Source organism: Drosophila navojoa, chromosome 3 (assembly GCF_054131105.1).
Source record: "Drosophila navojoa isolate 15081-1374.11 chromosome 3, UAZ_NAV_1.0, whole genome shotgun sequence".
NCBI lineage: Eukaryota > Metazoa > Arthropoda > Insecta > Diptera > Drosophilidae > Drosophila > Drosophila navojoa.
This window is the reverse complement of record NC_142891.1, coordinates 401,620-424,339: the sequence shown is the minus strand read 5'-3', so window position 1 is coordinate 424,339 and position 22,720 is coordinate 401,620. Positions and strand designations below refer to the sequence as shown.

General features: G+C 43.8%; 2 protein-coding genes across 4 annotated transcripts; one reads left to right on the top strand and one right to left on the bottom strand.

The window, feature by feature from the left end:
- Positions 1-15: 15 nt before the first annotated feature.
- On the bottom strand, positions 16-17,603 carry Dif (Dorsal-related immunity factor). 3 transcript variants are annotated; one of them, XM_089256891.1, is made up of 5 exons: positions 17,299-17,603; positions 3,783-3,876; positions 2,505-3,020; positions 2,039-2,421; positions 16-1,974 (listed from the first exon to the last, which is right to left on the bottom strand). In XM_089256891.1, exons 2-5 carry the CDS (start codon positions 3,811-3,813, stop codon positions 16-18), a joined length of 2,889 nt encoding a protein of 962 aa, XP_089113017.1. In that variant the 5' UTR covers positions 3,814-3,876; positions 17,299-17,603. The 3 variants fall into 3 exon arrangements, with proteins under 3 accessions (XP_089113017.1, XP_017954163.1, XP_017954166.1); XM_018098674.3 differs by lacking the exon at positions 17,299-17,603 and adding an exon at positions 11,793-12,480 and having other exon boundaries at positions 3,783-3,827; XM_018098677.3 differs by lacking the exon at positions 17,299-17,603 and adding an exon at positions 11,793-12,011.
- Positions 17,604-20,446: 2,843 nt separating this feature from the next.
- LOC108649267 (uncharacterized) lies at positions 20,447-22,564 on the top strand. The gene is made up of 4 exons (XM_018098237.3): positions 20,447-20,784; positions 20,878-21,466; positions 21,543-22,042; positions 22,101-22,564. The coding sequence occupies exons 1-4, from the start codon at positions 20,621-20,623 to the stop codon at positions 22,402-22,404; spliced, it is 1,557 nt and encodes a 518-aa protein (XP_017953726.1). The 5' UTR covers positions 20,447-20,620; the 3' UTR covers positions 22,405-22,564.
- Positions 22,565-22,720: the final 156 nt, after the last annotated feature.

The window sequence follows — 22,720 nt, the reverse complement described above, 5'->3', positions numbered from 1 at the left end:
AACTGCAAAGAGCATTCACTGTAGCCCATTGGCCTCGGCTAGACGGCGCGCAATCTCATCGGCATTTAGGAAATCCGAGACGTCCGCCTCGCCGCCGCCGCCGTCCTCCCGCTCCGGCTCTGGCGATTTGCTGGTGTACAAGGCGAAGTGCTCCGCTCCCGAGAGGTCGACGCTGGGATCGAGCACCACGCCGTAGGCGCCCTCGCACAGATTCTTGATGCTCTGGCGATCAGCGATGGCCACCAGTTCCATGTTGCCGTCGCTAATGGGTATATCGGCTAGCTGCAGCGTGCTCAGCGTCTTGCGGTCCAGCGGACGCCCATAGGTCAGGGTGCTGGCATTCGAGTAGCTCTCCGGGCGCAACAGGCTGTTCTCGCTGTCGCCGCCCTTCAATGGTATGTGGATGACGTCGGCGTCCAGATGAGCGGGTCGCTTGCCCGAAACGCTGCTCGAGCTGCGACCCACTGGGCGCCCGCTGCGCTGCGACGCGCTGTTCTGTGGACTCGAGCCAGGCGGCTGCAGGGAGCGAACCGAGCTGCGGTTCGGGGCGCCCAGGCTGAACTGGTTGCCAGTGGGCGTGGTAGCGCGCGATCCCTGCTCCTGCTCGTCCTCGCTCTTGCTGCTGCGACGGCGCGAGAATAGGCGCGAGAAGAAGCCCTGGCGCTTCTTAGGGGAGGCCGTGGCGGAGCTGCTGGTCGCGGCAGCGGGCAGTCGCTTGGTCGGACTCTGGTCGGGCGTGTGCATTATAATGATAGGGGAAGGGGTGGTGCGCGTGGAGCTCACACTGCCGTTGCGCGAGCGAGTGAGCGAGTGGCTGACGGAGTTGGAGGCGCTCTGCTCGCTCACACTCAGGTCCTGGGAGTTGCGCTTCGGCGGCTTGGGTGGCAGAGGCGGCAGCCGCTTCTCGGGGTCTGGCGAGGGCGTGCGCGGCGGCAGGGGCAACGGCGGCGAAGGAGGCGTGGCTGGCGTTTGGGCTGCATTCACTTGAATCTTGGGCGCCGGCGGATTGGTCAGCACCACCAGCTCGGCCTCGTCCAGCTGACTGAACGGATTGGAGACGTGGTAGAGCTGCTCCTTGACCTGGTTCTGTGGCATCTCCACTGGATGCTTATAGGCGATCTGCAGACTCGTGTAGGTCGCAGTCTCGTCGAAATTCTCGTCGATATCCACGGAGGCCTGGGCGCTGGCGCTCACTGCGTCCGCTTCCACTTCGCCCACGGGCAGCTCCTTCAGGGCGGCGTTCTCTAGAGTATCGCGCCTCGAGGCGCTGCCCTCGCCCCCCTGGGGCTTCTCCTCGTCGTCGAGCTGGTTCGTTATGGTCGTGTTGGCCGTCAAGCTGCTCACGTTTGTGAATGCCGTCTGGGCAGTGCTGTGCGAGAGAGTGGGCGTGTCGCCATTCTCCACCGTCAGGCTGTCCGTTCTCTCGAACTCGCTGCTGCGCATCCACTCATTGATCTTGTCCACGGTGCTCAGTGGGCGCGCCGGCAGCTGCGGCTGCTGCAGGATCTCCTCCATGGGCGTGGAGGTCTGCGTACAGTCGTCGGCGAGCTGCGGCAGCAACTGCGGCACCTCCAGCTCAATTTCCATGTCAGGCTCCTGGTCATTGTCATTCTCGATGCCGTCGGTATACTCCGTTTGCGTGGCGTCTGCCTCGTTGGCCTCCGACTCGCCGCGCTGTCGCAGCTGCAGCTTCTTCACCGCGATCTCGAAATCATTCAGGGTGCCCGAGCTCTGCTGCTCGTCCGATGAAACCGTGTTCTCGTCCTCATTGAGGTCGAGAGGCGGGCACGAATACTTCGTGGCCGTCGTCTCGCTATCTAGGGAAAGTATCTGCTGGAAGACGTCCAGCTCCTGCTTGCGCTTCAGCTTGCGCTGCAGGCGCCCGAACGTTAGCATACCTGGATTCGGATAGTACTCGAAGGGCAGCGCAGCGCTCGTCGCTCGGTCCGAGGGTCGCTCCAGCTGTAGTTCCACCTGACAAGCAGATCAATCGCTCGGTTAGCCTCTGCCTCAGTGGGGCTCAGCGCAATCCACTCACCTGCACGCTGTGTTGGATCTCCGTGTTGCGGTATCGCGGCGTCCGGAACACTATGGCCGTCTGCTTGTAAATGTCCGTGGGCTGGAAGTCCGCGTAGGCCTCCCAGACCTCAACGCCCGCCTCATTCGTCTCGAAGAAACGTATCCGGATGTCGTCCTTGGAGATCTTCTCGCACAACAAGATGATCTGGTCCCCCCCGCTCAGCTTCGACGAGCAGCTGCACAGCCGATTGATGGTCAGCTCGTTGCTCTTGCCGTAGATCGGCGACGAGACAACCGGGTCGAGGGGAACGTTGTTGTTGCCCACCTTGATGAAGGCCTGGTAGCACAGGCGGAGCTCGTACAGATTTATGCTGCTGATGTTGTCTTTGTGATCGAATTTGGCTGCAGCGAGACAAAATGTGTGTGTGTGTGTGAGAGAGAGAGAGAGAGGGGAGAGTTTGTGGATCGTCCGCTCTGCCACTTACCATGATACGGATCAATATTCTTTTGCTCGCGCAGCATTAGGGACTCACGCACGTCCGTCTTCTTCACGCATTGGATGCCCACTTTCTGGAGCTCGAGGCGCCGCTCCTCGGGCGGCAGTTTCTTGCTGTAGACGCCCGACTTGCAGTTGTCGGCCTCCTCCTTGCTGACCAGCCAGTGGGGATGCTGGCGATAGGGCTTGTCCCTTGTCACGCACGAGACGACCACCACAACGGGTCCGCTGTAGTCAACAATCTCGATGGTGGGAAAGGTCTTTGCCTCCGGCGTGGAGTTCATGCCGGCAATCGAGCCCGCCGTCCGTCCCTCACACTTGTAGCGAAAGCGTATAATTTTGTTCGTGGGCTCCTCGATAATTCTTATATACGGTCGGCGTTGAGTAGCCGGCGCTGCCGGCACGGACAGCGGTATGTGGGACGGCATCACGGGCAGCGAGGCGGACTGTGGAAAAGTCTGCGGCATGGTCGATCCGCTTGTCTCGCTGGCATTAAGGATTTCCTCTACAAGAGATAGATAGAGGGAGATATATAGAGTATAAATAGTATATAAAATCTCTATAGGAAGTATCAATAGAGGCAGTACTGAACATACATCCACCCATGCATACGTCTATACATATTCATATACATATATAATTACATGCATGCATGCACACACATTCTTGTATACATTTGCTGGCATCGCCAGAACAAAGTATCTATAAAAGGTATATTTGTATCTGTAGGATACATGTGTGACTACGAGCTGTACGTGTCAGCCCCATATATATTTATGAATTATGTAGATGTGCGCGGCATTAAATTGCGGCATGCCATCTATCACATCTATGGCCATTGTTATGCTCCTCCTCAAAGCGGAGGCAACAACAACATTTGCTGTTAGCCGCTTTGACCGCCGTTTAGTCCAGATGTTAACAACTGACGTCAAAGACGAATTTTTTCCACACATATTTTGCGCTTTTTCATTCATTTTCGTTTTCTTTTTGTTGTTTACAACAACAACAACAACAACTAGTACCACTACAATTGGCTTTTAGCTGAGATTTAATGCGGCCACTAAAAATTCCAGACGCAATTGCGAGTCTAATGAAGCCCTCTGCCGATTGAGTTATTGTGGCTAGATTATTCATTAGCAAGCCACACACCAAAGCCCAGTGGCCCGCCCACTTATGCTGAAGCCACATGCTTACCCTGTGGCTATTAATTACCCATATTAATGGCAGCCCTTGGCCATGCCCACATACATCTAACACAGTTACTTACGCAAATCGCCAAAGATTTCGTCCTCTGCCATTTGATGTTGCTTGCCTGCAATTGGAATAATGATGGATTAGCGGAGAGTTACTGGATCGTGTGTCTAAATGATGTGTAAATAATATGTATATTTATCCAATATATGATAATGGCTTATCTATTTAGGCGCGGATATATCCTCTTATCTGTAACTTCGTTGGGATTCTCGTTTGATTGATTGACTGATTCGCAACTTTTTGCTGCTGGCTCAAATATAATCATAATATCCATTTGCTGCTGACAATAATTATAAGAAATATTTATAGATATCGGTTACTGTAAATATATTTTAGGCACCAGCAAAGAACTTTTCTATGATTGATTGCTATCCTATTTTGTATTACAACAAATCAATAAAAAAAGTTGATTCGAATGTAAATTGTGTATAGGTGAAATAGGTGTACGTATCTAAGTATACATGTATGTGTTCATTCTATTTATGTATAAAGTAATACGATTTATACACTTCTCTATTTATGTTTATATTCATTCTATGCGATTCTCATGAATTTCATGCTTTGATTCGCACGGTTAATAGTGCTCAGTGGGGTAGTGACAGGATAGGGTAATAATTGTACTACGCATGTATGTGTGCATATGTATGCATGCATGCATACACGCATGTGTATTGGTCATGAAAAGATGAGTTCAAAAAGGCTCTCAAGCTTCTATGCTTCGATTAGCAGTGCCATGGTGTTGCCAGGAGCAATGGCTGTGGGCGTCGTAAAAAAGGATAATCAGGATAATCTCCAAGAGCACGCAGACAAATACGAGAGGGCATAAGCCTGTTCGCGTGTGGGAGTATATATACATTTTCATATTCAGCTATGCATGTATGCATGCCTCTTCTATAAACTTTTCGCATGTATAATAATATTTATTTTTCCCATCAGTGTGCAAATGAAGTTTATTTGATAGATTTGTAAACAAGCCGCTGCAGTCTATATGCAGTTTGTATATATGTAGATGCTCGTAAATCAAATTCAGTAGTTTATATTAGCCGTAATCCTTGCAACGCGTAATTTATGCTAAGTGTATGCATGGCAGTCGCAGTTTCCGACTATTCCGCATATGTTTTTCCGCTTTACAGCCGTATTTATTCTCTAGTCTACAGAAAGGCAGTAAACCGGTCGCTTGTATGTAGTTATCAAGGTTATTATAATGATAATGCATATTTAACAGCACTTGGCTGCCAAGCTGCCGTGCCAAAACAGGACGCCACACGCGCCCCATCGACATTTGCATTTTCTGCACATAATTCAAGCTCTCAGTGCAATCGCACACTCTATAAAGCACAATTGAGAGTCTGACAAGTTGAAGTGGAAGCTAAGGCGCGGGGGAGGGGAACTTTTAACAATTGTTAACAACTGCTGATAGCCTTTTAACTTTTCAATATTGCTTAATAGGCTCTCTTATCGCGAATAATTCTGATGAATGATCCGTGATAATATTACCATGGAATACTTTTTAGGGGATCTTTTATAAATTTTGTGAGCTTTAAAATGAAAAACAATTTCTTAAACCGAACCGAAATAAATATCAAATGATTATGCATACGTATTTCATATATTTCTACCTAATCTTAAAAGGTATTTTCAAATTTGGATTTTACTCTCATAATACTTAATAATACTTTAATACTTAAATAATACAATATAGCTTGTCTATAATATATCATTTGGACTAAAATATTCAGTTTCTGTCTCACAGTGCCATGCGCCTCGGACAGGCAACTTGTCTATATGGCACACAAACACAAACACTCATCCATCGTATAGTTCTCACTCAGTCATATATGTGCGAATACGTATAATAAACGTATATATGTCCGCACGTGGGCAGGCGAAAAATTTGCATATGTTAATTCTGTTTACATTGAAAACATTGCAGCAACAATTGCTACACGAGATTTATTTTTTTTTTCATCTTACTTGCAATTCAGACCACACAGACAATGGACAATGGACAACGGACAACGGACAACGGCCATGGAGAGTGAGTGTTTACGGCGGAGTGTTTACGTACATCACGTTTTACGGCTCTACATTTTCTTGCCTTTCGTTTTTGTTTTCGTCAGTCATCGGCCCGAAGCCAGCTGAGCTGTGTAATAAGCGAATGTGGGTCGACGTGGTCATCTGGAGGTTTTCAGCAAGTGACTCGACGGCCGTCCCTTTGTGCTAGCTACACTGGGCAGCACGGCAAGGGAGCGGGACTTGGGTTCTTCTTCGTGTATGACAATGTGTAACGCAAATATGTTTTTATATAATCAGCTTTCACGTAATAGCGCCCGAGAGGGACAGAGAGAGAGAGAGAGAGAGAGAGAGAGAGAGAGAGAGAGTGAGAGGGAGGGGAGGAGGTGCGAGTGAGAGGGGTAGCTTCCAATTTCCTGCCAGAGCTACGCAGCTAAGGAAAAGCAGGAAAGCCACAAAATTACGGTCTATTGTTAGATCGATACGAACGCAGCCAGATTATATTTTTGCCTTTGCATAGATGAAATTATATAACCTCCGAAGCCTAATTTGATGTCAACTTAAATGAAAGCTTAACATTTTAAATTTCAATTAAAAATTGTTTTTTCCTTTTCATTTTTTGGTTTGCGCTCTACATTTAGCTGTTAGTCAGTGTAAATTTTTTATTTAATTAAACGCCCAACGGAGAGCGCTTTAAAATTGCGCAATTGCTGGAGCTCAGCCAGACAGACAGAGGACAAAGGACAACGACTGCGACAACTCCTAGCCAAGAGCTCGCATCCTGCGAGCGTTGACTGAGCTGCTAATACTTTAAGACAGCCCGCATGGCCTCTCTCTCTCAGCCCCCTTCCAGCCTCCCGGTGGGTTAGAGAGAAACAAATTTAATTCGCATTTAGGCAAAGCTTTTTTTTCGGATTTCATACCCTGCATATACAAAGTGCCCCAAGTGTGTGTTTACGGCGGCTTTCAATAAATGTATATTTAAGTGAGTGAAACGAATTTAATTTAACGAAACAATTTAATTCGCATTTAGCTAGGCACTGCTGGTTATCATCAAAGTCCTGCCTATACAGTGTGTGTATTAAGCTAACAGAACTTGAACTCTCTAATAAGTATAAGATTTTGATACTATTAGCCCAGGTAGAGGTCATAGATGAAGGTAGAGGTCATTGTTGAGGAATCTAGAATATATTTCAATTTATTGTGAGAGTGGCTTTGTGGCCTTGTGTGGTAGAGTATTTGGTAGTCGAACAACAAGACCTGCGCTGTGCTTGGCTGTTTTGCTTTTGGGCTTTTCTCATTGTTGCTGGGGGACCGGCGACATAAATCAGCGCCACAAATTGATGCGTAAATAAATGCAGAAGTGGAAGCGCTAGCCGAAAAGGATGTAAAAACAACAGAAGGGAAAGAAAGCAAAACAAAAGCCGAATTATTAATTAAATATGATCAAAAATAGAATAGAATGAAATCAACGCCAGACGCACTCGACATAATCCAAGTGGAGTCTAAAGGGCGCTCGCCTGAGCCATTTACCGCTGAGTTTTGAATTACATTTGGTCTCTGGCTGGCTCCTCCAGTGGTGCCAGCCGGTGCCATATGTGATCCTATTTATTGTGGGCCACATATGAGCTCTATATATATATACACACACACACACATACAACCATACGTGTCTGTGTGTGTGTACGCAGAGTTCAGTAGCTTGCGGCTGGAGCATGTCATGTGTTCAATCGATTGGAAAATCGCGTTCTGAAGCGAAAGTAAACACAGCTAAATAGAGAAAATGAAAGCAAATGGACAAATAGCGCCCGAACCTTTGGGCTGAGAACCTGAGCAATACTTCAATGGACCCAGCGCCCAAAAAAGTGCCACAACTCCGCACGCACCACCAAGCCATGCCCAGCCAACTCCCGGCTCCTCCAGCAAATGAAGGCCTAATCACACCCAGTCAAACACAGTCACACACACACACACACACACACACACACATTTACGCTGGGTGCGCTTTATAAGCTTCTACATCAAACACACAGAGACATGACGAAGAGAACGATGACTAGCCGAGTTGGCTGGGATGTGGCATGAAGTATGCCATGGAGCACATTCCCATTTGCACCTCAAGTGCTTAAGCGAAACTTTGCCATAAGCTGGCATGTGTGTGCGTGCAGACGTGCCAGCATGTGTATGTGTGTGTCATTTATTCTATTTTATATATGTATGCTTATGAATATTTATATATGTATTTCAAATATAATTCCTACACTCAAATCTGCGCGTGAAAAATTTCAAACAGCCTGTCACACAAATATTTTTTCTGCTGGACTTTTTTAGTGCTGTCCCGCTGCATGTGTGTGTGAAAATCAATAACTGTAGGATTTTACGATATTGTTTGTGCAACTATATCGCTGACGTAGCTAGCTGATAGTTCTATTCAAAGCGGCCTTCGGTAGGTCAACGGCAAATCCATTAGTAGAGAAAAATTGATTTTCAATTTATAGAAACTCTGCTAAAGGAATCATCTATTATTATCAGTCTAAGGTCGTGGGAGCAAGCAACAGCAACCAAACCGATAAGAACCGTGCAGACTGCATAATACTCGCACGAGTCAGAATTGTCTACATTTGGTATCTAATTTTCATCTGATTTGTCACACCTCGCCAGGCAAGCCTCATAATGGATAGAGTAAATATAGTATTACCCCTTCTTATCGGCGGAAGTTTTTCTTTAGGTTTGCACAACAAATTTTTGGTCATCAAGCTGTGGGCGGAAAAGAAGGCGAATATACTCTTTGCATGAGAGGATTTAGCGTGAGTAAACTTCAGTTATTAACTAATCCTTCGTCTTTTAAATTTCATTATGATTATTATCATTTATTCATTATCACTGAAATCGAATTGGCACATGCCGAACTATAGAGCAGATATAAGATATATAGGCATAAGTATATACAAAACTTCGATTTTGTTCTGGGAAAGTCCGCACAAGAACTCGCCTATCAGCTTGGATCGCCTCGATAAGGCTGGGTGAGAAGGTATTTTTGGAATAGCCCGCGGCGCTTGAAAATGTTGCCAATCTATGATTCAGCTGAGTCAGAAGTATTACGATTAACTGGAACAGGTGCTAAAAAAATAATCGCAAGCTCATCAAACTTGTTGCGGAATTCTGTGTAATTTTTTGTTTAATGTGAAGCATGTTTAAACATTTTCCCCGCTTGCAAAACTAATTAAAAGTCAATTAATTCAATTGTCAGCACGCACATGGAGAACATTTTGCAACAGGCCCAAGCAAAAGTTTTTTTTTGCTTTTCGTTTTTTTTTTTTTTTTGGGTCCAATATTAAAATGACAGCGGCAGGGAAACGTGCGTTAACGTCTCTAAATGTACATCAAACACAATTAAAAGTAAATCGATTTTCAGGGCAATCAAACGAAATTGTGCGCCCGTTGCGAGCGCCTTACAAGTTTTCAAAACCAGAGACCAAAAGCATTTTCAATATGCCAAAAAAAGAGAGAAAGAAGAAGACAAAGAGGAAGAGCAGAAGAGCAAAAGGCAAAAATTTCGTTACGCTAGAAAAATTTCATTCTAATGGCAAGAAAACGAAGCGAAATTCTCACGCGATTCCCACAAGCCGCAGCATTTGATTATATTGCGATAAAAACTTTTCACAATTCAATCAATTCAGTTCCATTTCGGCTACCCCCGCCCTGCGGTTGCTGTCTTTCGACGTACAGCAAGGCGTATGCGTGATGTCCGACAACAGAATCGATCGATCAGTTCGACTTTTGGCTAGACACTCGAGACTTTCAGGCCTACATTAGCAAAAGTTATTTACATTTCTAAAAGTTGAGAAAGAAGAGTAAATTGTTGAATTATATTTAAAATGGTATGGAAAATATTCTTATTAGAGGAGAGCCGAAAGCCAGATTTTTATTTATTCTTGGGCCATCCTCCACATGTCTGTATATTTCTCAAACCTACAAACTGCTATATAAACTGGCAGAGCATTCGGAAGTCGCATATCTTCGCGTTTCTTGATCAATTCGCTTCTTCACTCATTTTTTTTAAAAGATTAATAAATTGTTTATTTGTCTTGCAGCTAGTTTTCTTTTGTGCATAGCTTAATTACCTCAAGATAAACTTTTGTCTATTATTTTAGTAAAATTTTAAATGTAGAATTGCTCGTTTATGAGCATAAGGCTTGCTCCGATTGTATATACACGTATTCGATGTGCGTGCAAAAGGTGTGAAGCGTTGTGCGTGTGTTTTTATTTTTATTTGTTTGCTTTCGTCAATTGCTGAAAAACAATGCAAAAGCTCCGCACTACAAGCCAGATCTGCCACGCTGCCGCCAGAGGGGGAACCAGGCAGATAAATCGATATTCGAGTTGCTTTGACCATGACTGTCCGTCGAGCTATTTTTGTCCAGAAAAGTATAAACGTGCATGGAGAACCGAACCACGGCCAAAGCCTCAAAGACCTTACTGGAAGCGCTAGCAAAAGTACTCTTTAACCCGGCCAGAAGAAGGCGGCAAACAGAGCCCCAACAACCTCCGAGTTCCAATTCCCAATTTCCATTGCGTGTGCTTTACTCGAATCGCTTTGATTGCAAATGAAATATTTAAACGAAATATTCCAGATGCCAGCGCAGATTTTTATAAACTTTTTTCCCTCACTTGTAAAAATATTTACAAACTGTTTATATAAATATTTGCGTCAGCCTTGAAAATGAATGTTTGCCGATGTGCTTTTGTATGGATCGATATATGTTGTATACATATGTTATGCCATTGCATATATATTTGGCATATATATATATATATATATATATATATATATATATATATTTATTTATATATATTATGCTGTACCTAAGATATGTTCACCTCCGCTTCCAAGTCTTATTTCCTTTTATACACATTTTTATAAAAATTGAAACGCACTCGCCTTATCCCTGGGGCCTCCATATTTATTTGACTCTACATACGAATTTCTAATCCAAAATATTGTAATTGCAAAAACGATGCCAATTGCCGCAGAGTCGAGAACAAAACTAAACAAATGCCCAACCCAAAACTCATTAAATGTGCAATAAAAACTTTGATAAATGCTATAATGGCAGTTGCCTTCATGAGGTTTGAATAAATTATACTCATGCTATTTAGATATACGATATGCCTTTGCAGGGTACAGTTCCTACACTTGGGGAAACAAGAGGCGCATTCTTGGCCATTTATAATTTCAAGATTTTAGGAGATCCCTTTGTATATATTAGGTTTATAGATAGCATGAATAGTACATCGAAGTTGGAATTACTTAGCGGATATTTATAAAGATTAACAATGTAGAAAGCCAATGAAAAATGAAATTAGGCACACTTATCACTCTTCGTCAGAAGAATTCTCAGAATATACCAAATCAAATATATTTTACACAGCCAACCGGCAAATGCTCGAATTCTTAGAATTGAATCTTATCAACTGTTGCTCGCTCTGATTGATAAAGCCCGCTGCTTTCTAATCAAAGCTTGAACTTCTAGGCAAGGTCATTCGAACAGGCTTATCACCCAAATGGGTATGTATATTTTTATACATATGTATATGGCTGTGAGTGCAGTTAAAGCAAGAAATGCACTTAATTAACGGCTTATTAAAAGCATCAAATGCAGTATATTTTTGTGTTATTTCGCTATCATTCAAAACGTTTCAATTTTGTATTTATTTTCTTGTAAAATTGTATACTTTTCTTCAAATAAGGCTTCAATCTGCTTTTACATAAATTATATAATACAAACTCTGTTTACATCTACTACGTCTACAGATTTTCTCCGATTGGGGTGTGGATCTGGCAATGTTTGGGAGCCTTGTATTAGTACTCTGCAGTCAGTAACCCAACGTTCTCACTGTTTTCTTTCTTTGTTATTTACAGAGTTGAGATGTGTGTGATGATATATGGGGGCTGATTGTCACATACAGTATATACAACATTTATAGTATATAGTATTTAAATGCGAACCTAAGTGTGGGGCACAAACTGCGCGTTAGACTTGTTTATTCAATTTATTACTGCCAACCGCAACAGATTCGTGTAGTTGTAGTTGTTTTTCAGTTTTTGTTTGGCGAATGCTTGAAACTTGATTATAAATTTGCTTTTATTATTTGTGATTGAATTTTAAGTTGGCAGCTGAGTGCATTTCGCTCTATATATTTATTTCGATTTAATCAAACAACATTTAGTTACCACGCTCAGCGGCTCGCTTTTTCCGTATTATTTTTTGCTTGATGCGAAACACCGAAAACAACGCGAATAAATTATAGAACACCGCGGCTTATAATTGGCTTAAGTTATTATTATATTTTGTGCATTGCACGTACACACATGTGTATACGTATTATATATGTATGGATGTATAGGTAGCGTGTATACTCTATGGGCTGATTGTTGTTTTATAAACGTTGTCTGGCTGTCGTGTCGCGTATAATTAACAAATCTAAACATTCAAACGCTCGCGTGTGACTTGCACAATATGCGACGACGACGGCGACGGCGACGGCGACTTCGACGATCTATAAAGTGAAATCAAAATTCGACTCGACTGCAAATCACATCTCGCGCCGACAAACTTCCGTTTCAAACTGAGCGCTGAGTTTTGCTGGCGCTCCACAGATCGACTCGCTCTGGCTCTCTCGCTCACACTGATACTCGCGCTCGGCTTGAATAGTTCGGCTCGGCTTGTTTGTCTTCGGGAAATCGGTCAGGCACGAGCGCCAGCGTCTGCAGCTCGTCTACTTATCTACATACTCGCTCATACACACACACACAGGCAGGGCCGATTCGTGTGCCTGCAAATGTGTCTGGTGCCCACGCCTTTGCTGATTGCTTCTATTAAGAATTATTTACTGTGTTCTTGGTATCGTTTGCTCACATACACATACACACGACTTGACTGGTTCGCTCGGCTCGGCTCGTCTGCCGCTCTTCTAATTGCATTCTTGATATTCTACTCGGACTTACTCTCGCGCTCGGCTTAAATTAGCTGCTGTTCCTGCGCCTGCTGTTTGTTTCTTATCGTGTTCTTATGTGTGGTTTATGTATGTGTGGTACACTCTTATACATGCAGGCAATCGCAATCGCAATCGCGCCCAGCTTGAGGCTCATGTACGCTCGCGTGTGTTTATCGTGTGTTACTCGCCTACTTGTCGTATGCTTCACATCGTATGCTTGATGATGGCGTTATCGCCGCTCCGTCGCTCCGATCGGCGGCCATTCCATTCGTAAACTTTTGTTTTCATTATTACCACTCGCCAGCCACATTCTTTGCCAGCGTTTTGTGCACTGCTCTCTGCTGTTCTTTAGCTTTTTGTTTATTTGACGATATTGGAAGCGTGCGCTCTCCACTCCAATTTTTTTGCTAATTAATGACGTTACAAGCAGCTCGGAGATTTATAAGTGGCTGTGCCGAGGCGTCGACACTTTTATAGCTATATCTGTGTGTGAGTGAGTGTGTGTATGTGTAGATGCAGGTGGTGGCTACAAATTTGTTTAGACTGAGTGTATGTACACAATTTATGATGCAGTCAGCAAATGTCGAAAATATTTTAGTGAATTTAGATCGATAATCAAAAATTAAGACTTTCCACACATTCGATTAAGAAACTATTCCAGCATTCAATTATAATTTGACACCTGTAAGAATTAGTTTTAGGTATTTCCCTTGCTCAGCTTCGCACACATGCTATTGACAGCTCTATTATGATCTGCTTTCCAGGAAATTTTGGTTTGTGTGTGACCGACCCAAAGCTGAACGTGAATTATCAAGCACAAAAAAATTCCATATTTATATATTCGTGTGTGTGTGTGTTTGGATGGCTAAAAGCAGACAAAACATCTAAGGTCATGTATCTGAGCAGTGGCAGCAGTTATTGACTTGATTTTGTTTGCCTTTCCATCAACGTTGATTTTCAGTCATTTAAGCAAATAGCGCAAAATGCCAAAAACTGAACACAAATGCAAAATAAAAACCACCAGCAATTTGGTTTCTATTTAAATTCGATGCAAATGGTGCAGAAAATTGTGTGCATAGACGTCGTATAGTACGTATAGTTGCACAATTTATTTTCTTCTGTTTATGTGTGGCAACTAAAAGCAAAGTTTAAACAACATCAAGTATACGCGGCGTGGGCAACGAATACGAATGCAAAAAACATTCGCGGCTGCTCTGGCCGAAATGCACGACTGGAAAATTTGGCCACAAATTACGTAAAACGTAAAACAAAGGCAAGATCGCACCAAAAATAGCAACAAATCAATTGTGATGTGCAGCTCGAGTCGCATGCGGAGATCCAGAGCAACATAGTCGAACACTTATAGCAGCTGCTGAACTGATTTGATTGCATTGTGTGACGTCACACGAGCTGAGAAAACGTCATAGCTGAAAGAAACTTGTTTTTCCTTTGTGTTTTTGTCTTTTAGCAAATGGACAGGTAGTCGAGGCAGAGCTAGAAATGGTAAACAATATTGAGAGAGTCGAAGTTGTAATACTCTTTCGATTTGGCTATAGCAGTATTTTTTAGCATAGGACTCTATCCTTTATCGTATCATGATTTCTATTCACTGCTATATTTATACATATGAGTATATTTGAAGATAGTATACCTGATGCACAAGTATGCCTACCTCTCTCTACTGACATGTTCAATGATAAAATCGATATACTCCCCGATAGGGAAATCGGAGAAATCAACAAAAGACACGTAAACTCCAACGCATTTATCTGCAATTCTGGCACATGTGCCAGTCCAAGGTCATACACACACACACGAGCACGCACACACTTAAGAGTCGCTAACAAAAGCCCGACAAGCGGCCAACGTAGAGGCGGGGTCGAGGCGAAAAGCGAGAGACGTGCGACGTCATGCAGAGGGGCCGAGTAAAAAGTAGTAGCAATTGAGCTGCTAGTTGGGCAACCACTTGTAGTTGTTGTTGTTGTTGTAATTGCTTTTGTCTCCTTTGGCTTTAAAAGCGAAGCGAGGCAAAGCAAAGTAAAGGCCATTGTTTATGGCCAATACTCACACACACACACTTTAATAAACGCTCATATGCAGGCCACACAAAAGAGCCAAGCAAAAGGTCGGCGCTGTCGACGCCCTCAAGACAAACCATTAAAATTCAAGACACTCGCAAAACAGAGCAGAGAGAGAGAGAGTGAAAGAGAGAGAGAGAGAAAGGCAGAGAATGAGGCGGGGGAGGAGAGAGTTCCAAAGTATCGATAGCCTATTGAAAAAAACACACAAGATGAGCAAATTACAAATGAAAATGAACTCAAACGTTGGACAACTGAACTGCTAAGCAATCAGGTCAGACATGGACGACTGAGCAATACTCTATGTGGTATTATTAAATGCCAGAGTGGAAACATGCATATACAAATCAGAGAATTTAGCAGAAGCCACAAAAAGAAGCCGAAACTAAATGCACATTCATTTTCATATTCATATCAGACTACAGTGGAGTCTTCCTCCTTGAGCTCTTGAATAACTCACATTACCCAAACTACAAACAAAAACTTGCTTTTCAACAATCAGCGCTCGATGAAACAAGCTTCTTCTTCTTCTCTTTTTTATTTTTTTTTGACTAGCCATATTAACGACTGAATAGAAAGAAGAAGCATAAAACAAAACCTGATGCTTTGACGTTGCTTTGGCTTGAAGCACTTGATTGGGCTCGGTTTCGGATTCCCCGAATTGTGTATGAATCATCGGCCAAAGACGCAATTGCTCCACATGTAGCTCACAGATAAGCGGGATGTAGTGAGCGAGCGAGGGAGTGAGCAGAGAGTGAGAGAGGGAGAGCGAGTGCGTGCGCCCATGCGGAAACCAACGATGCTCTCGGCACAGCCGCTCAGCTCAGCTCAGCGTGATCACGGCGTTGCCTTTCCAGTTGTGCATAATTTTCCAGTCAGCCAATCACTTTTTTTCTCTCCACTTTTTTTCGTATTAACTAACCCAGCCGACAATGGTTACATCACAATCGCCTCAACTGGAAAGGCAACACTGCAACTGGCTTGCTGTGGGGCAGCTGGAACTTGTGTCTGTGTGTGCGAGTGTGTGTGTGTGTATGTGTTCCGCATGCAATGGAAGTGGCGGCGACCGTGTTGCCGTCATCAAGGTTGTCCGGATCTGGATCGATGTGTATTCGATATACAATTTCACAATTTATTAGAAAACCAACAACAACAACAAATAACTAAAGGTAAGACAAACACAGAGAAAGACACATCAGACTTTGTCCAAGTAAATTTGTATATTGTTTTTGCCAACGAACGCTTGTTGAAATAGCAAATCAACAACAACAACAACAACAGTCAACAATAGTAACCGCAACGACCCGTCTTTATGGGCACACACACATACATATGTACATACATGGATAGCCACAGGCATGTGTGTATGTGTAAATATTAGAGACTCGCCTCGTATACGAATATTGCTGACTATTAATTAATTAATGCGCCAGCGATTTGTGAGTGCCATCGCCAGCGGACAGTAGTAGTGTATGAGAGAGAGAGAGAGGGTGAGAGGGAGGTTAGCTGCTGCTGTTGACTGAACTATAAAACTGGATACGTGCAAAGGTTGCACCTAAACTGCAGCATTCCAATTCCAGCATTGCAATTGCGACTGCATTTTCAGTTAATGCATCAAACGATTTGCAAAACTTTACATTTAGAGGGGATTAAGATTATATTTTATCGTAACATAGCAACGTTTCATATGGTTCTCTGATATAACTATATATCGCTATTTGTAATCGCATTAAATCAATTTAGGAACATGATTTATGATTTCAAGTGAAACTGAGCTGCAGAAACGAATACTTTTGCTAGCCAATTTGTTTATAGTCTTAAGAGTATAAACACAATAAAAATACATTTTATATGCTCAATCAAATTAATCAAATGTAAATGAAGAGAATTGAATAGAGAATTGAGTAGAATTGAATACCTAAGTGGAACTGTAATTTGGCATAATCTCAAATCAGACTTTCTTTGATTTGCGTTTGGCCACAATCAATGTGTCAAGCACCTGTTCTTTTGCAATTACAGGTGTCAGAGTTCCACTTGAAGCCGTGAGCAAATGTTCCCAGAACTCTTGACCCACGATACGTAACTGCTTCAGCAAAATTATATAATTTATTGCATATATAGAAACGCTTGAGCTACGGTGACGTAAAACCTAAATCTGAATCTGACGTCTTGGCTGAGCATTTTACTTAATTACTTTTTCCCCAGACGCAAGAGTCGAGAGCAACAGGTAGAGATTGACTTGGAGTAGCAGCCTAACAGGTGATTAAGCCAGTTAGAATTGAATTTTGATATCGGCTTCTGGAGAAACCCATTTCATTGATAAACGCCAGCAACTTGAATTCATTAATGAGCAATCATTTATAAACGGATTTTGCAATGCACAGCACATAAATCACGCCGCTTAGAGGCATACGAATTATTTATAGTGGCCAAACTTACCCCAAATCGATTTCAATATTTACTTGAATGATGTTTTTCTTCGGAACTGTTCGTTTCAACACACTTCACGCACTCACAAGCACAGACAGAACTAAACACAATAAATGCACGTGTTGATATTTTATGGGTTTTACTTTCAAAAGATATTCAAAATTTCAACTGCATTTCAATATTTTCGAAACATTTATTCGTTTCGTTCAATTTCGCACCTGTCGGCTTTGGTTTGGTCTTCTTTTCGATTCGTTTGTGCCGTGCCAATGCAACCGATTGCCAGCAGCGCCGCGACGTCAATGAAACCGCCAACAGGCGCCCAAACACCAAAACATTTCAAAAGTTTGCCCCAAAAAGCTTTTTCGGTCTGCGCATACGCCGTGGTGAAATTGTGGGGAAACGAAAGCTCCTCCGGGGTCAAAATGCGTTTTTGAATGGGCCCAGTCAAAAACCGTTGCTGGACATGCGAAACAGCGAGGACAAGGCGCAAATTCCAATAACGGATCCATTAGCCGCTGCTGGCCACAAATGTCAAATGAGCCGCAATCAGTAAACGGATGCTGCACGAAATCGACCTGAAAGTGTGGAGGAGGAGCTAGCAGAACTCATGGCATGTGCGAATGTGTGAAGGGCTGAGGGCAGAAGTCGAAGGCGGAGTAAGAAGGAAGTGGACAGTTCTGAGTTCCTCTTCAGCTGGACAAGACTTTAAAACAGTTGAATACTAAACCAGTATAGTAGTAGTAGTGCAATTGAACCATCAAGAAATGAGCATGCATGTTAACTCGCTCTAATCTGGCTATCCGTTTATGCTGCAATAAAATCACTTCGCATTCGGTCGGCGGTCGGTCCTCATAGAAAGTGAGCATAAAATGGAATAGCTAGAAATTGAGCCGGACCATGCGATATAATTATTATTAATATTAATGCACAAAGCTATTCATTTAGCCTAGCCAAGCATATACATACATATATTCTTGAGCATATATTATTAAGCAGCGTAATGAGGCAATCAGATTTAACTATGCGTATTTGTTCCCTGTCTCACTATCTCACAATCTGTCTCCCCACCTCTCTCTCGCTCACTGTCTGTCTGCCCACGAAGGGCCAGGACTGCAGAAGAACTAGAGATAATCATATAAATTTGTTTTATTGAAGTCAAACGAAGTTAGAGTGCAAGCAGCAGCAGAGAGAGCTCCCACTGATCACATAAAGCTCGGTTGCGACGACTCCTAAGCAGTTGAGAGCGACCTAGGCTTCGAGTGTAAGTTGCCCTATATAAAGGGCTGCGGCTGCAGCATTTCTTCAGTCGCCCAGGCCCCAGTGAAGTGAAGTGAAGTGGTGTGATCATTCAGCTAAGCGTTAATGCTTCGAGGAAATACTGAGAGAAAATACTAAGTGCCAATACTTGGAGGAATTACATAAAGGAAATGCAGGCGGACAGGGCTTTATAGGCTCAGATCTTCGCCCTGATTTAGAATATATACTCTGCCACATTCCTTCTGCCTGTTCATATGCTAATTAAAACCATCACTCTCAGTGAGCTCAGGAAATAAAAATTATAAATGATATAAATAAATAATAAATAAATAAATAAATAATAAATAAAAGTGAGCATAGAATGGAATAGCTAGAAATTGAGCCGGACCATGCGATATAATTATTATTAATATTAATGCACAAAGCTATTCATTTAGCCTAGCCAAGCATATACATACATATATTCTTGAGCATATATTATTAAGCAGCGTAATGAGGCAATCAGATTTAACTATGCGTATTTGTTCCCTGTCTCACTATCTCACAATCTGTCTCCCCACCTCTCTCTCGCTCACTGTCTGTCTGCCCACGAAGGGCCAGGACTGCAGAAGAACTAGAGATAATCATATAAATTTGTTTTATTGAAGTCAAACGAAGTTAGAGTGCAAGCAGCAGCAGAGAGAGCTCCCACTGATCACATAAAGCTCGGTTGCGACGACTCCTAAGCAGTTGAGAGCGACCTAGGCTTCGAGTGTAAGTTGCCCTATATAAAGGGCTGCGGCTGCAGCATTTCTTCAGTCGCCCAGGCCCCAGTGAAGTGAAGTGAAGTGGTGTGATCATTCAGCTAAGCATTAAGCTTCGAGGAAATACTGAGAGAAAATACTAAGTGCCAATACTTGGAGGAATTACTTAAAGGAAATGCAGGCGGACAGGGCTTTATAGGCTCAGATCTTCGCCCTGATTTAGAATATATACTCTGCCACATTCCTTCTGCCTGTTCATATGCTAATTAAAACCATCACTCTCAGTGAGCTCAGGAAATAAAAATTATAAATGATATAAATAAATAATAAATAAATAAATAAATAATAAATAAAAGTGAGCATAGAATGGAATAGCTAGAAATTGAGCCGGACCATGCGATATAATTATTATTAATATTAATGCACAAAGCTATTCATTTAGCCTAGCCAAGCATATACATACATATATTCTTGAGCATATATTATTAAGCAGCGTAATGAGGCAATCAGATTTAACTATGCGTATTTGTTCCCTGTCTCACTATCTCACAATCTGTCTCTCCACCTCTCTCTCGCTCACTGTCTGTCTGCCCACGAAGAGCCAGGACTGCAGAAGAACTAGAGATAATCATATAAATTTATTTTATTGAAGTCAAACGAAGTTAGAGTGCAAGCAGCAGCAGAGAGGGCTCCCACTGATCACTTAAAGCTCGGTTGCGACGACTCCTAAGCAGTTGAGAGCGACCTAGGCTTCGAGTGTAAGTTGCCCTATATAAAGGGCTGCGGCTGCAGCATTTCTTCAGTCGCCCAGGCCCCAGTGAAGTGAAGTGAAGTAAAGTGAAGTGTGTGATCATTCAGCTAAGCGTTAATGCTTCGAGGAAATACTGAGAGGAAATACTAAGTGCCAATACTTGGAGGAATTACTTAAAGGAAATGCAGGCGGACAGGGCTTTATAGGCTCAGATCTTCGCCCTGATTTAGATTATATACTCTGCCACATTCCTTCTGCCTGTTCATACGCTAATCGAAACCATCACTCTTAGTGAGCTCAGGAAATAAAAATTATAAATGAAATAAATGAATAATAAATAAATAATAAATAAATAAATAATAAATAAATAGTAGGCCTTGACCTGTTCACATTTTAGAGAAAGATTACAGCCCCTTATGATTTTAGTATTATATTCCTCAACAAACTGAACGCAGCTACAAAAAAACAAAAACATTCAGCAACTATATTGATTTAATTTTGCGTTTTATTTTTGATAAATAATATATTCAGCTGTGAAGAAAAACAAAAACCATTTTCTTGACATTTTGAAAGTGAGATCATGTTTGCCAAGAGTCCACGCATACGCCGAAACGTACTGCTCTCCAAGCAGGGCGAGGATTCACCCCGCTCCGTGAAGGGCTCGCCCAGACTTCCATACAACAAGGCGCTCCTTGGGGCCCAAATAAAGAAACGACGCGCCCAGGTCAACAGTAAGCTGCTGGGGTGAGTAAATAGACTCTAGTGTCTCTAGTGTCTAGCCGGGTACATTGGCTCTGTGAGCATAGAGAAATATTAGGATTTTTCTCTACTTTGCAGCGCGGACAACAAGGAAAATGTGCAGCTGCTGAAGTTGCCGAGGGCTATCATGCTGACGCCTTCGTCGTCGGACAACTCGCTGAGCGCCAGTGTGTCCACATCTGGCGTGCCTGTCTACAAGGTGCAGCCCAAGCCGGAGAGACTGAGGGAGGAGAATATCGAGCCGACGACAAAGCCGCAGTCCAAGACGGAAGCACTGCCTCCATATCTGACGCTGAAGCGACAACAGACGGCGGCCATGCTGAACTATCGAGCACGCAAGTCCGTGTCCCAGATGGACTTCAAGGAGGCCCGGCGCACCGGAAACTATCAACTGGTGGCCCATGTGCCCAGCTCGAACGCTCTTGTGCCGGCTCAACCTGACCAGCAGCAGCAGACGGGTCAGCTTACTATCAAGAACGAGCACCTGACCCAACTGCTGCTGCAGGGCACCTCGCAGCTAGGCAGCACTCGCTTCGTGATCAACGGGGACCAGGACTTGCGCGTCGCCAGCCTGCGCATCTTCAACACCATCATGCTGCGCTCCTGGCGGCGCAGGCGGCAGGAAGTGCGGCACCTGACCGAGCAGGTCGAGGACTTCAAGCGCAATGTAAGATCGGCTAAAGCCTTTGATAAGGAATAATGAGAGCGCCCGTGCCTAACGTGGCCTACTTCCTTTCTTACAGTTTGTCAAGAGCCGCAACCAGCTGCACGTGTACAACACGCTGTTCGCTGTGGAGAAGCGCCGCAACGAGACGCTGAACGACCAGCTGAAGCAATCCTACATGGAGAGCGCTAAGACAAAGTTGTCCTACAACGAACTGACCTTGCTGCTCAGCCAGACCAACGAGGAGAAGCAGCAGATGGCCAAGGACAACGCCTTCAAGGCGCAGGAGATCGAAAACCTGCAAGAGATGCTGCAGGCGACCAAGAAGGAGCTCTTCCAGGCCAACACACTGCAGCGGGAGCAGCTGGAGCAGCTAGCGCGCGTTCAGATCGAGTGCCAGGGAGCCAAGTTCGACATCGAGGAGCTGACCAGCCAGCTGCAATCGCTGCGACTCGAGCTGACCCAGAAGCAGGAGTATGTGGAGAAGCTGCGCGATGACATTGCCCTCGTTGCGGAGCAGCTGAGGCTGTCCAACTCGAGCCTCGTCGAGTACAAGTGCAAAACAGAGCTGCATATCAGGTGAGCTGTGCACTTTGAACTGCAATCGCTTTCCCCTTCTATAATTCACAATTTCTAGCAAATTGATGAAGCACACTGATGAGCTCGAGAAAGATATCAAGGAGAAGGAGGAGCAAATTCAGACCCTGCAGAACTGCCTCGCCGCCACAGTGGGTCACCGCATTCGCCAGTGCTTCGCCCAGAGCCAGGCCTACCAGCAGGCCACCTTTCGGCTGATGCACCTCGTCGCCTACTGCATGCTGCCCGGCACGCCACCCCCTGCTCTGCCCATGGCTTCCATTCCGGGTGCTGTCAAGAAGCTGCGCGGCCTCTTCCCGGGCGGCTCGAATGGGTCACACAAGCTCAATGCAAACCAAAAGTAGATTTGTCCCTATATACTCTGAATCACTTAGTTGAAATTTTAGTAGTTATTCCCGTTTGATTTTGATTGATAATTTTATGTTCAGTTATTTCATGTTCTCATTGCTTAAAATTGGTTTATTTTCCATTTTGGAACGGAATTCAAGTAAATTACATAACAAATTTATTTTATTTATAAGAAACGGCTTATAAGGGGGCCTGCCTATAGGGAAAGCTCAAATTAATGTAATATTCTAGTTTGAGGTCGGTCGGATGAGTGGATAGGCGGATAAACTGACAGGGGTACACTCGAGTCGAAATAGAGGCCTAATGGCTTAT